At 42.5% G+C, this 14,657-nt stretch overlaps 2 protein-coding genes across 2 annotated transcripts in view; one reads left to right on the top strand and one right to left on the bottom strand.

Moving 5' to 3' along the window:
- The window catches only part of LOC306939917 (uncharacterized protein), a 43,477-nt gene that overhangs the window by 24,780 nt on the left and 4,040 nt on the right, over positions 1–14,657 (top strand). Inside the window, exons 2-4 of the mRNA XM_079524728.1 lie at positions 9,952–10,144; positions 10,823–11,030; positions 11,463–11,620. Coding sequence (XP_079380854.1) covers positions 10,008–10,144; positions 10,823–11,030; positions 11,463–11,620 — 503 coding nt within the window. The 5' untranslated portion in view covers positions 9,952–10,007. The remainder of the gene's footprint in view (positions 1–9,951; positions 10,145–10,822; positions 11,031–11,462; positions 11,621–14,657) is intronic.
- Positions 1,712–2,683, bottom strand: LOC306939179 (succinate--CoA ligase [ADP/GDP-forming] subunit alpha, mitochondrial-like; the record flags this gene model as incomplete). Its single annotated transcript, XM_079523708.1, has 1 exon — positions 1,712–2,683. The coding sequence occupies one exon, from the start codon at positions 2,681–2,683 to the stop codon at positions 1,712–1,714; it is 972 nt and encodes a 323-aa protein (XP_079379834.1).

The raw sequence follows: 14,657 nt of genomic DNA, 5'->3' as shown, positions 1-14,657 counted from the left end.
AAAGCGCTATAAAAATGCAATTCATTATTATTATTATTAAGAATGAATTCAATGTTCTAGCCAAAAATAGCCTAACTACAAGCTTGTCGTGATGCAATGCGTTATGAGCTTGTAGATCTGCTGTTTTTGGTTTGATTTAATGATTGAATACTTGACTGAAAACCTTTTGTGAAAATAGAGGTACTTTATTGAGAGGGCTTTATTGTTTCCATTGTGGTAGAAAAATACCAACAATTTTGTATTTAAGTCAATTCTGCAATGTAGAGTACTCTGTTACCAGTAAAAGTCTGGTATTCAGACGTATTGGCATAAAGTAGCCTACTTAAAGTAGGCCTACAAAAAGTAATTATGCAGAATGTCTAATTTAACAAAGTATTATGTATAAAATATATTAACATTTTGAAAATGGCAGATGGACAAGCTCAACGCATTGTAGATCTGCTCATTTCAAATGACCGAAATACTGTATAAAGGGCTGAAGTGGTTCGTTAGTTTGGTAATAATAATCAAAATGCACACAGTAACTATAACTACTAGTTTTCACATTTCATATTTTCATATATTTGCCCCTGAGATGTAGTGGGGTAGAAGTATTGAAATTTGTAAATACTGAAGAAAGTACAGTACCTCAAATTTGTACCCTAAAGTTTTCATATTTCGTATCTTATCTGAGATGTAGTGGGGTAGAAGTCAAAGTATTGACATTTGTAAATACTGAAGAAAGTACCCCAAAAGTACAGTAGCCTATACTTGAGTACAGTACATGTACTTAGTTTCTTCCCACCACTAATGATTGCTGCTAACCTGATCGCCTCTCTTGGCACTCTGACTCAGATCGAATCCCCCCCCCCCCCCCCCCACACACACACACACACACACTGGCATGCGTGCTCTTTCTATTTTTGGCACTGGGCCATGATGAGCAAGACATTGATGATGACAGCGTATTAATGAACCCTAGCGCCGTCCCTATTCTGGGGTGAACACGACGTGAAAATAACACAATCTATAGGCTCACAAACGCGTCACATCGGGAGCTCGTTAGACCGGCTATTTTCAGCCAGGAGGTTTTGGTGTTGTAGATGGACTTACTACACAGGATTTATATGACGACAAAAGCAGACCGGTTTGAACGTAGAGATACACTGAAAAGAGCAAAACTAGGGAGGGGGGATTGTAGAGCAATGGGGAGAAATTCACAGTATCAGTCGAGGTTGATCTGTGAGTAGGAGATATGTGTTGATATGTGAGTAGGAGATATGGAGCATCAGTCGAGGTTGATATGTGAGTAGGAGATATGGAGTATCAGTCGAGGTTGATATGTGAGTAGGAGATAATTATGCGTCAGCTGATGGACAGGCCAGCATGCACTGCATGTTTTTTTTCTTCTTTAGAAATATTTCTTATTCTGGTGGACGGCCAATGAAAATGTCTTACATTTCTTACAGTGAGGGTGAAATTGAAAATCACAAATATATCACCATGACCTCTCTTCTCTAGGTGTTGACAAAATCTATGTTGCATAAAGGGGGGAACCAGTTCACTTGTTAAAATAGGTATTTAGCAGGATATTATACAATACAGTGTTACATATTCTTCATTAACTCTCTCTCTTGTATGAACTTGTACTTAAACACAACATTTGTGTTTAAGTACAAGTTCATACAAGAGAGAGAGTGGGTGGGGTGAGATGGGTGAGTTCTTTCCCCATTCACAACATCTTCCTCTTCTCAAACTCATTGAATATAGTGCTGCCCAGCTGGGCAGGTGACATGCTGACAACAACCCCGGCTGACTGCAGGGCAGCAATCTTCTCTTGGGCTCCACCCTTGCCTCCAGCAATGATGGCACCGGCATGACCCATCCTACGACCCGGTGGAGCCGTCAGGCCCGCTATGAAAGACACCACAGGCTTGGCCTTGGCTCCCGAGTTGTGCCGTTTGAGGTACTCGGCTGCCTTCTCCTCGGCGTCGCCCCCAATTTCTCCGATCAGGACGATCCCCTCCGTCTTTGGATCCTGCAGGAACACCTCTAGACAGTCGATAAAGTTTGTGCCGTTGAACGGATCGCCGCCGATGCCAATGCAAAGTGATTGGCCGAGGCCGACTTGTGTGGTCTGGTGCACTGCTTCGTATGTGAGGGTGCCTGATCTGGACACGATGCCAATTCTGCCCTTCTTGTGAATGTGGCCGGGCATGATGCCGATCTTACATTCTCCAGGATTGATGACTCCAGGGCAGTTGGGGCCGACGAGGCGGGTCTTGCCCTGTCGCAGCAGCCTGTGCTTCACTCGCACCATGTCCTGCTGGGGGATCCCTTCCGTGATGCACACCACGAGAGGAAGCTCTGCGTCTATAGCCTCCATAATGGCGGCTGCCGCAAAGGGAGGTGGAACGTAGATCACGGTGGCTTCTGCCCCCGTGCCCTCCCGCGCCTCCTTGACGGAATTGAAGACTGGCTTTCCGAGGTGTCTCTGGCCCCCCTTTCCAGGAGAAACCCCTCCGACCAACAGGGAGCCATAGTCCAGAGACTGCTGACTATGAAACGTGCCCTGTTTCCCTGTAAACCCTTGGCAAATGACCTTGGTGTTCTTGTCAATGTAGAGGTTCTTTCTACTGGCAGTATAACAGTGCCTCACTCCGCTCTGTTGCGAGAGCAGCCTGGTAAACAACCTACAAGACATCTTCCGTCATTCACCCGCTCAAGTGTAATTCTGGGGTGCCTTTACTTTACATGCGTATGTCCATATTTTGAGACATTATAAAGTTTATATACTTCTACTCCACCACATCTCAGAGGAAAATATTGTACTTTACGTGTAAACTAATACGACCATATATAGGCATACTGTATGGAGATCCGGTTGTCCAGAACCGCAGATCCGAGCACTATAATATGCCCATTATGGTCATTGGTCATGCCCATATATGGGACCAACCGACTTCAACCTTGACACGTATGGTTGCCCAGCTTCGAGTCGCTCAGATAGGCAATTGTCCGTAACCGCAGAGCAGTTAAAGGGGCATTCCACTCATTTTCAACATTTTACTATGTCATTAATATAGGAGATCTGGAAAAAAATCATTAACATGGTGAAACACATCTTGATGATGTCATCAAGATGTGTTTCACCATGTTAATAATTTTTTTTGAGTGGTGTAAACCACTCCTACAACTGGCTTTGTTGTGCAGAAAAAATGAGCATGGTTGCTATGTTCAAAATAATTTCTGACGTAATTAAATCACACCCGGGTGAACTGGATGACCGTAGCAACCATGCTCATTTTTTCTGCACAAAAAAAGCCAGTTGTGAAATCACATCCGGGTGTGATTTCATTACGTCAGATCAGAGCTGATCAGGCTATATAAAACCTTACACCACTCAGTTCACACAGGTGTGATTTTTTTCATACGTACAGTTCTAGGAAACACAGAATGGGGGGACTTTTTTATTATTTCCACACAACAGCTCTAAGGTATATTAATGACATAGTAAAATGTTGAAAATGAGTGGAATGCCCCTTTAAGGACAATATATGGAGATCCAGATCACCAGAACCGCTCCGCTGCCTATGCTGTATGAGCATGCCCATATATTGACATATAGGTTTAAAATATATATGGGTTTAAAATATAGGAACATGGAGATCCGGTGTCCAGAACCTAGTCATAACCTTGCATGCCCATATATGAGATCTCCATATATGGGCAAAAGTAAGTATGGGGCACGGTGCACATGAAGGAGACCAGTTGGGATGAAGAGGCCACTTAAACTGTGAGTGTTCTGTTTGTGAGGTGCGAGGGACCAATCAAGAGCCGAGTCTCTCATGTTAACACTGTTCGGCTGATTAACCCATAAAGACGTGAGGCTGATTCTTAAAAAAGTCTTCTAGATCCTAAATATAAAAAAACATGTTGCTCAAACAAGGACTCCTAAAATCGTATATATTATGGCCGCCGACCCCCACCTCCAGAAGCAAAGATTTGAGTTAAAAATGTTCGCTTTGGTACATTCAAAGATTTGCACATATTTTCACGATTTCTCAAAAACGGCAGAACTATACAAGCTCAGCATCACATTGTGAGCTTATAGATCTGCTATTTTTTGCTTCCTTGACTAAATAATAACTACATTGGTCCAGTGGAACGAATAAAATATATATGTCCACTGTATTTGTATTTAAGTTCATAAAGATAACATAAGTAAACTAAATGCATTTGAAATTAAATCAATGTTTTACTTTTTAGGATTCCAATTTAAAAATGGCAAAAAGTCGATCTACAAGCTCAATACGTGTCGCACTGTGGCGTGTTTTGAGCTTGCAGATCGGCTATTTTTGCTACTTTTTGTTTTGTTGAGGTTTCTGCCCAACTGTACTGTATATGCATATGTGGCAGCCTTCTGGAGTGAGGGTGTCATTAAGTGGCCCACCCCTGTTCTAACTGGTCCCTCTGTCCCTCTCTCTTACAGTGTTTCCTCGTCAGTGACTCACTCCTACCGTTACCGTACCAACTGTCCATTAGTGTCTTAGCAACCTGAGCAACCTTCTTTCTGTAAATATAGAAAATATCACCCCAGGTATAGACATGTATAGCAGTTGTAGTACACTCCCCTTTCCAGAAGTGGAAACTAATTAAGTACATTTACTCAAGTGCTGTATGTTAAAAAGAAAATCACACCCGTGTGAACTGAGTGGTGCAACTCCCCTCTCCCCCTGCCCCCCCCCCCCCCCCCCCCGCTCTCTCTCTCTCGCTCTCAATCTCTCTCTCTCTCTGTCTCTCATTAGCAGGCAACAGTGCAGCACTATCTCTCTGTCTCTGTTTCTGGCACAACAGTGCCACTTTTGCCCCTACTGGTACTCATAGTCACATAGTCACATTGCTGTTCCTTGGAGTGGTTGCACCACTCAAAAACAAGGAGTATTTTAAAACTTAACTCCACTACATCTTAAAGACTAATATTGTCGGGCGCTCAGATCGGTGAATCAATAGGATCCACCATCGTGATCCCAGCGGCACCCGCCCCTCAGAACAGAAATCACACTGGCTGGGCCAGGCTACTTCGACACTAACTCTGGGGGAGCCCGGGATCGAACTGGGAACCTCACGGTTACCATCCGGCTGTTCTACTACCGGCCATTCTACCCCTGAGCCACTGGGCTGAGCTGTTGTTTAAACCTGTGTTTCTCAAACATTTGAATGTCAAGCACCCTCAAATTAACATGTTTTGGTCCATGGATTCCCATCTGAAAATATTTTGCATTGTCATCATTGCCCTCTAGTGACATGGCATGTGAGTGCTGTTCTACACTAGTGTTAGCGTCTGCTGACTTTCTTTTATGCAGACCGGAGCAAGATGCCCTTTTCTCTTGCTGAGGTGACCTTGCTGCATGTGGCATGGGATTGGGAAATACTGACAAACACAACAGAAACATGAGTTCTTCTCTTCCACTTTCCAGTCTACCCGTAGCTGCAGCAGTAGCAGCTACTGCAGCAACTACTACTACTACTACTACTACTACAACAACAACAAAGCAATGCACATCATAATGCCACTAAAGTGCCCTCTCCTCAGTCAGTCAACAACATGTCAGGTCTTTTTCCAGGGTTGGATTTCCATTTTTTAACCCCGGGATTCGATTCTTAACAATTCAAATCCTGGCCTTTTAGCTTTAAGACTCCTTTGTAACTCCAAAAATGATCTGATCACGGAGCATAATTTGCCTGTTTGGTCACCAGAACCACAAGTGCACAGATTACTTTCTCAGCTCTGCGATATAACCGGTTGACTACTTTCTGACTAAAATGTTCATTCTGCGTTTTCCAGCAGTTGCAGCGTATAAGGCTCTGTGTTACACTGTGCTGATCTACCACAGAAAGCAGTGGGATCCACAGGCTTCCAAAGTCACCTGGAGTATATAATACAATATCAACAATACTCAAATCTGCATGTTATAGCCATTTAAAGCTGTAGTCAGTGAAGCGGGTAACCATGTTTAGGAACAATGGTTGATGATTGAACAAAGAGCAATTTTATTTATAGGAATAATAGGTGATATAAAACTGAATTTACCCCGCGGGATCAATAAAGCCTGATTTATGCGGAAAATATGCAATCTCTAGTAGAATGTCTCTTGAACTGCGACGTGACGTGAACTTGTAGATTGGCTATTTCCGGTGCGAGACACAATGCGCAAACAAGTATAAATTGGGTTTACGGTATTGGTCTAGCTTAAAATGCTGCTGGACACAGCATCCAGATGATCGGCGTGAAGGTCGTGACTCGTGGGAGAACCACCGTATGGTAAAGACTTTTATTGATAGTCATTGATATTTTGCTAACAAGTGGAGTTTGCATTCGTCTCCTTGGCAATTACAAGAGGTACAGCAGGACAGGCGTTGAGCTTTGATGTCTGAAGACGGGAATGTGAATGTGGGGGGGTGTTTGTGGAATGGACAGGGGTTGATGTCTGAGGCCTGGAACAGGAATTGATGCCAGAATTTAGGTAACAAACATTATTGTCAAATCACTTTCCGTCGTTGGTCTACTATTCTACCCTTCACTCTGATTGTGTCAAGTGACACACCACGAGTGAATACTGTATTTGACAGGTGTCTGTTGTGTTTGTATCACTTTCATGTGCAACTTGACGAAGCAGTCAATGTATTCATTTTTTTGTGAATGCTGCGTGCTGCGTGTTTTTTGGTTTACTTGGCTAGACTTTGCATCATGTACAGTAGTTGATTATGTTTATCGCACAAGTCTTTCACTGCCTGGTTTATTATGATCTAGGCATTTCTACTGCTGTATAACTACTTTTGCACGTACAGTACAGTACAGTATATCATCGTTTGGCAGAAACCTTTCTCCATAATTATTTCAACTTCTTTGCATTTTTGTAAATGAATGGAATGCCTTACTTTGGCGGAAATTAACTGCTCTAAAAGCTCACAGTGTGTCTCAACGCGACAATAGAACATTAGCTGTAGTTATGTGACTAAATAATTATGTTTCATCCATTAAACATAGACTTCTTCTTTTCCATTTCCTGAAATGGAACGGTTTTGGACATTAAAGGCTTCCACCCGACAGCAATGATGTATTTAAAACACAGACACACCACCTGTAAAGCATAATGCTGTCGGGAGGAAACCACCTAACTCCATCTTTGAGGGTCTTTTTTGTATAAATCAGTGCTACTGAACACCAACTACATCTGTGTGTTGGTTTAAAGAATATTGAACCAATGGAAAGCGCTTTGGACAAAACCTCTTAACTCCTTGGCTTCAAACTGTCTGCTAAAACAGCTAACTCCACCACATCACCCCCTCTCATGCAAGTAACTGACAATATATAAAGTCACAACACCAACTTTGATGAGGCAGTATTGCATTTTCTGAAAACATTTTGGAGTTAGGTTAGGTTTCTTCCCGACAGCAGAGATATACAAGTTCAGTGGCGTGCACAGACATTTAGAGGGGCAGGTGCTCAAGTTAAAAAAAGGGCACCTTGTGCAGCGCGTGGAACCGGCCGGTTGCCTTAATCTATTTTGGGCGGGAACCCCTTTTGGTGTTAGCATTATGTTATGCTTTAGCTATTGAAAAATAGCAGATCTACAAGCTCATAGCGCGCCACCGAGTGGCGCGCTACGAGCTTGTAGGTCTGCTATTTTTGAAAAAAAAAAAAAAAAGAAAAAAAAAGTTTTTCTTTTTTTTTTTCCAAAAGGGCACATTGCCAAAAGGGCAGGGGGTGCTCTAGCACCCCCTAGTGTCTATCTGTGCACGCCACTGTACAAGTTACTGATGCTGTGAGCTGCAGTGTCACAGTGTAAACGCATGGATATGAGTGATGCTGTGAGCTGAGGTGTCAGAGTGTTCTAGTTTTGACAAACAGGCTGTGGGGGTTGCTATGCTATTAAAATGTTTACAGAGACACGGTATACAACAAGAACACGCGCGCACATCACATGCACACACGCACGCCAATGAAAACCACTTCATAGTGAGAGATACATTGGTCAGATGTTTGTGTTAATATTAAACCAATGCCCTTAATTTGAACAGACTGTGTGGGTTTATTTGGGGACACAAGGTTGGTTGTGTGTGTACTGTACAGCCAGGTCTGACCTTAACCCACAGTGTTGCACATAGCTGGCATGTTCTGCTGTTTTCAGTATTATATCAAGTATATAATATATATTTATTTCAGTTCTATACGGTAGCTCTCAAGGCACAGCTGTAGGCAATTAATTGCCATGCAAATTAGCCTCTATAACACAATATCACTCTTATACTGTAACTAGTATACTACTAGTATAATTTTCTGCATATAATGACATGCCCAGAAAAGTGGACAAATTATGTATTTTAAGGTGGTTGCACACTGAATGCGTTTTTCTGACTTTTAGCAGCGTTTTTCCGTCGGTTTTCCGAAAAGTGCATCCAGTGTGCAACCACCTTTAGGGTGTAGAATTGTATTTGCGTCTGTTATAGTAAACAACAATAATTCATATTATTATGAACTATGAATTCACACACACTTTTGATTTTGTTCATGTGCGTGCGAGTGTGGATCTTGTGCAAACCTACACAGTTCGGTTTGAGGCTACAATTTCCAAAGCTACTTCCACATCAAACCACAGCTTTTGCTAATAACAATGAAATCATACAGTAACTGACACAATTCACTTTGTAAGACTTCTCTATTGATAAGACCACAATCTTCAACTGCCAACAGCCAGCGTGTCCTGTAAGGCAGGGGTTCTCAACGTTTTTGGCCGGGGACCCCCGGAAATGCTTTGGCAACGTCTCGGGACCCTCGCCCCGCCCCCTCCCGACCCCCAATATAAATTGACTGCTACAATAACCTTAAACCATTTTGGGCGGGAACCCCTTTTGGTGTTTTAAGCATTGTTATAATTTAGCTATTGAAAAATAGCAGATCTACAAGCTCATAGCGAGCTTGTAGGTCTGCTATTTTAGAAAAATCGTGAAAATAAAATGTAAAACCCCCCCCCCCCCTTTTTTTTTTTTTAATAATTTGGGGACCCCCTAAAATAATTTGGCGACCCCCCGAGGGGTCGCGACCCACGGGTTGAGAACCCCTGCTGTAAGGCCCACTTTTAATTCACAATAGACTCCAGCTCTGTACTGTATGCTTGCCCTGACCAGAGTCTGACCAGCTGTTTACCTGGACTCTAGTCACCTTTCTGGACTAGCTAGTTAACACTTACTACTAACTAGGCTATATCGTCTCTGACGGGTGGAAACCCAGCTGTACTTTTTCCAAAACTGTTACTTTTCAGTATTCAAATTCAAAAGTAGCAGATCTACAAGCTCATGTGAGTCATGAGGACTCAAGTTTGAATCCACTTTGAGGCCCCTTTCATCATGTTTCATGTCTCTCAACACACTCTTATCTGAAATACAGCATGCAATGCCAATAAAAGAAGAAACAAATTAAATAAAACACTGCACCTGAGTTGAACATGTTGGTTTGTTTGCCAAGTAGCACATTAAAGGAGGCCGTCCTTCCCAAAACATTTGAGAGGCAATAAACTAATTTAATTGGATTGCAGACCCTGACATCTACAGTATTTATTTAATCTTTTGGAGGATCCAGCAGCACCCAATGATTTAAACTGCTCTTACGTGTGTGTGTACTGTATGTGCTTGTCATTAATAAAATGATTTTATTTGAAATATGTGTTATTATTACCAAACCCTCTGTTCTGTTCTGTTCTGTTCCTGTTTTTTTTTTTTTTTTTTAACATTAACCATCCAGGCAACAACTATATTTGGACTGTCAGTTTATGAAACACAGGCTAATGTTTTTGCCGGTTTCCAGACTGAAATGTCAAACGTTTGATTTATACTTTATCTACAAATAAGTATACAGAAGGCGACAGATACCTGTAATTTAACAACCATTTCCTTTCATTCTTGTCACAGAACATCACCTCAGCAGCCTTTAAACGTGTGGATTATCTGAAGAACACTGACAGGCGATGGCCCGTCTCAACCTCCGCCAGTGGTTCAGCAGTCGGGTTCATTCCCCTCAGAATGACAAGTGGGCGACCGGTGAGCAACCCTTACCTGAGAAGATGTCCGTCAAGGAAGTGCTTTGCCGTCTTCTTCTTACATTGTATCCTTCATTGTTTTACTGTGTTTTTAATTGATAAATTAAAAATAGAAATAAGTCCATTAAATTTAACTCTGAGAGCTATACCATACAGTATACCATATTGTCTCTGTCGGGCTGAAACCTCTTCTTTTTGTGTTTTTTTTCCGGCCCCACTTTATCATACTTTACTACAGCGTCACACAAAAGTATCAAAACTGCAAGCTCAAGATTGAGCTTTTAGATCTGCTACCTTCGCTATTTTTTAATTTGAATACTGAAAAGTAACAATTTGGGACGTATGCGGTTTCCACCCGACAGTCGATATGTATCTGTATACTCACATTGGTACCATTAACACAGAGGACTTTACTCTGTGTGATCAAGAGGATATTCCAAATGAAATAGTGTGGACTGTGATATGTATTGTTGCTGTCTGGTCAAAATCTCTTATCTCCATATTTTTTAACCTTTTTATGTTTCATTAATGCCCTACTTCATCATACCGATGTGCTAAACAAAAGTTATGAAACTAGCCAATCTGAAAACTCAAAACGTGCCACAATCCGACGCGTTTTGAGCTCGTAGATCTGCAATTGTGAAATGTAGCAAATCCTGAAAAGTAACGGTATTGGAAGCTTTGGTTTGAGCTTATAATGTTACCCAAGTTCCGAGGTTATGTTCCTGAGCAGTGTTTTATAGGATCTTTGTTGCGTACGGAGCCATTCTTGTGACTCTCCTTGTGAGAAGTTTCAATGGGGAGGAACAGCCCAAAAATCCTACCCAACAGTTCTACCCACCTCAACCACCAACAACAACAACAACAACAACAACAATATCAACAACAACAACTCGTAGAAGCTGTAGTAAACTGCTGAAGCCCCTCAACTCAGAAGAGGTTGAGAACCAGGTAAGGAGACCATTGTAGAAATAAGACAGCACATGCACTCACATACAGTACTGATTTAGTTTGACTGTATCAATTTCCTGACCTCTAACCGCATGCATCTTCCAATACTGAGTGTGAAGTTAAAGCTGCACTCGTTTAACTGATACTACAGTATCCTAATTTCTATGACTCTTCCAACTTCCAAGATAGACATGTTGGGGGTAGATGTTGCGTTCATGCTCTTCAGGCATGCAGTACTACTTGTAAGCGAGGTGTCCTACTCCTAACTGACATCAGGGTCTAAATTTCTCAATGGGAGAGTAATAGGGAAACCTTCTCCAACCACTGCAGATGTCGTATTAACATAATCGACCATGTAGATCTGGTTCATTAAAATAAGTTCTGTATTGCAGCTTTAAAGTCCCTGAAAATGAGTGACTTTCATGCATGCAGCTGTTCCTTGGGAGGTGGGTTCTTCAGGAGGCCTACTCTACTGACTCCAGTGATCAGTATGCTCTGACCATCACCAAGAGCTCCTGGTTAGAGTTCTACAATGACACCAACACTGGGACACTCAATCTCACAATGGCACACATGTTGCTTCGGCCTGAGTGAGTGATAACTATTGTTTATTCCCATAATTCAGCATGAAACCCCACTCCAGTACCTGCCTCGGTGGCGTGCCTCGCTAATCATTAGCCTTTCAGCCTCAACCTCCTGCGATCAAATCTTGACATAGGCCTCCGTCTGAATCCGACTTGAGCCACGAGGCACCGCCGAGCGAGCTATTTCAGCAGTTAACCAAATTCATCGTTCAGTTTGTGATAAAAGCATGACATTTGGTAAACTTAGCCAAAAGCCTTTTCAAGATTTGGTAGTGGAGCCATCATGAATTTTCAACACCCATGGCAGCCATTTTTCAAAATGGCCACCAGCAAATACTGTTTTCTTATGAGTGATGGATATAATATGATGTTTCAGACATAGTACTACATAGTACTTACATAGTACTTGGTAAATGTCTTTTGGATAATTGAAAATTGTCATTGAATATTCAAGATTGCGGACAGTTTTCAAGATGGCAGCCGTACCTGTATGACTGTCTGATATGGGTGATCAGAATTACATTTTTGAACTTTGGAATTGGCCTGAAGCTTCCTGCTATCTCACAACTGAATATTACCACTGTTTCTTTCAATCTAAATTATAATTGCAAGAAAATATCAATTTTATTGCAAATAAAAGATTTTTCCAATACACAAAAAAAAATCCCTATATCTGCAAAACGAAAACAACTGAACCATTTGATGAATGGAAACGTACTTGGATGTTGAAGCACAACCAGGGCACACTGGTGACACCACTGCTGTGAAATTACCTTCTGTTGTATGTCATTTGGGGCAGAAGACGGTTTCAACAGGACATGTGTAAGTTCAGGAAACAGCCCATAGAGTATTTTTCCCATGGCCAACAAAAGCTTAACACAGTGTCACAACACGTCAATGCATGGAACACTGGTTGTGTGTGCGTGCTTTTTCAGGCCCTAGCCCTGCTGCAATTTCATGGGCTGATAAGTACCGGAAGTTGCCTATGGTACTGACTCTGGTGCTGACTCTATGGTACTGACTATGGTTCTGACTTGCTAACTATGGTGCTGACTCTATGGTACTGACTATGGTGCTGGCTCTATGGTACTGACTATGGTGCTGGCTCTATGGTACTGACTATGGTTCTGACTTGCTGACTATGGTTCTGACTTGCTGACTATGGTACTGACTGGTGCTGACTCTATGGTACTGACTATGGTTCTGACTTGCTGACTATAGGTGCTGACTCTATGGTACTGACTATGGTTCTGACTTGCTGACTATAGGTGCTGACTCTATGGTACTGACTATGGTTCTGACTTGCTGACTATGGTGCCGACTCAATGGTGCTGACTCTATGGTACTGAATATGGTTCTGACTTGCTGACTATAGGTGCTGACTCTATGGTACTGACTATGGTTCTGACTTGCTGACTATAGGTGCTGACTCTATGGTACTGACTGGTTCTGACTTGCTGACTATAGGTGCTGACTCTATGGTACTGACTATGGTTCTGACTTGCTGACTATGGTGCCGACTCAATGGTGCTGACTCTATGGTACTGACTATGGTTCTGGCTCTATGGTGGTGGCTCTACACAATGATGGCGGAGGAAACCATGCGAGAACCTGCTCATCGGGAGCAATTAGGGGTCTTGCTCAAGGACACTTTGACATTTACTTTTGAGTGAACCTGTAAAGTTGCCCGAACGGCCAAGGCTCCAAGAACAGTCAGAACATGTAGGTTAAGGGTTTTTAGTCTCCCAAAACTCCAGACAGTTTTCTTAGGCGTCCACAATTGAACAAGACCAAATAGGATGAGAACTCTCTTCAGGTTAAACCTTGGTCACACAAGGCCCTGTAGCTCTCCCTCAGGACTGTTACCCATGTTAAAGCCCACAACCAACTGACTCACCTGTCCCTGCATCCTCCCTTAAATAGGGGTGGATCCTACCACAGGACACAGAACTATTAGCAACATTTCTTCTCAATAAATACGTGTAAATAAATACTGCCATAATAACCCCTTGCATAAAAGTAATCTAAACATTCATAAAGATGCATTACAGTTAACAAGTATAACTTGGGTTGGAAACTCAATGACAATTAAACTCAAAGCATAGGAAACACCCCTCCCCTGCATAGCACTTGGCCCCTTCCTAAATCAAGGGAAATGCCACCAGCAGTGCAGGAGAGACAATTAGCCAACAATCAGTGAACACACAGTTTAATACACCAGTTTAAAACATTAGTCCTTGCATGTTATATAGAGCAGTTTATGTATATATATATATATATATAGGGCACGGGTTGCCCCGTTACAGAACCCTTCTGCTTTCCAAGCAGCCACTCTACATCCTGAGCCAGTGCCGCCACTGGTGCTGACTATGGGTTGTGACACTATTTCAAGCTTTGTTAGCCATGGGAAAAAGACTGTGTGGGCTGTATGGGCTGGTGAGATTACACATGCCCTGTTGAAACTGTCTGCAGCTGCAAATGGCATACCACAGCTGGTAATGGCACAATTGAGAGGTTTATTATCTTACTCTATGACCAAACCAGCACATGCACAGAAATAGATACCGCAAGGAGGAAATTATTTGCAAAGATCAATCCCTCCGACCAAGGCTGCCTAGAAGAGCATCAAGAGAACAGTATAGAGACCATGTGTGGGGTGCTGGTGTCAACACCAGAGCTATCTTCACTGTGCAAATGGGACTGGTCATAGACATCTGAGGGGGACTATGAACCCTTGGGGTGGCCATAGCCGAGTGGTTAGTGAGCCTGCCTGGGTGCCAGAGCCCATGGTTGTCCCAGGTACGATTCCAGGCCAGGTCAGCAATGTGTCGATGTCCCTGTGCAAGACTGCTAACCCCAAATTGCTCCTCTAATTTCTCCCGAGCACCGTAGAATGGCTGCTCACTGCTTCTCGTTGTTATAGGACAGGTAAATGCAGAGGACGGATTTCACCTATGTGCATACTATATACAGTATGCTAAGTTACTAATGCAAATTCTGCATCAAGAACAATTTATAATTCGACACAGAGATGATCCATATC

Source organism: Electrona antarctica (genome assembly GCF_951216825.1).
Source record: "Electrona antarctica genome assembly, chromosome: 16".
NCBI classification, from domain to species: domain Eukaryota; kingdom Metazoa; phylum Chordata; class Actinopteri; order Myctophiformes; family Myctophidae; genus Electrona; species Electrona antarctica.
The sequence above is the reverse complement of the archived record's forward strand: the minus strand, read 5'-3'. Positions and strand labels throughout refer to the sequence as shown.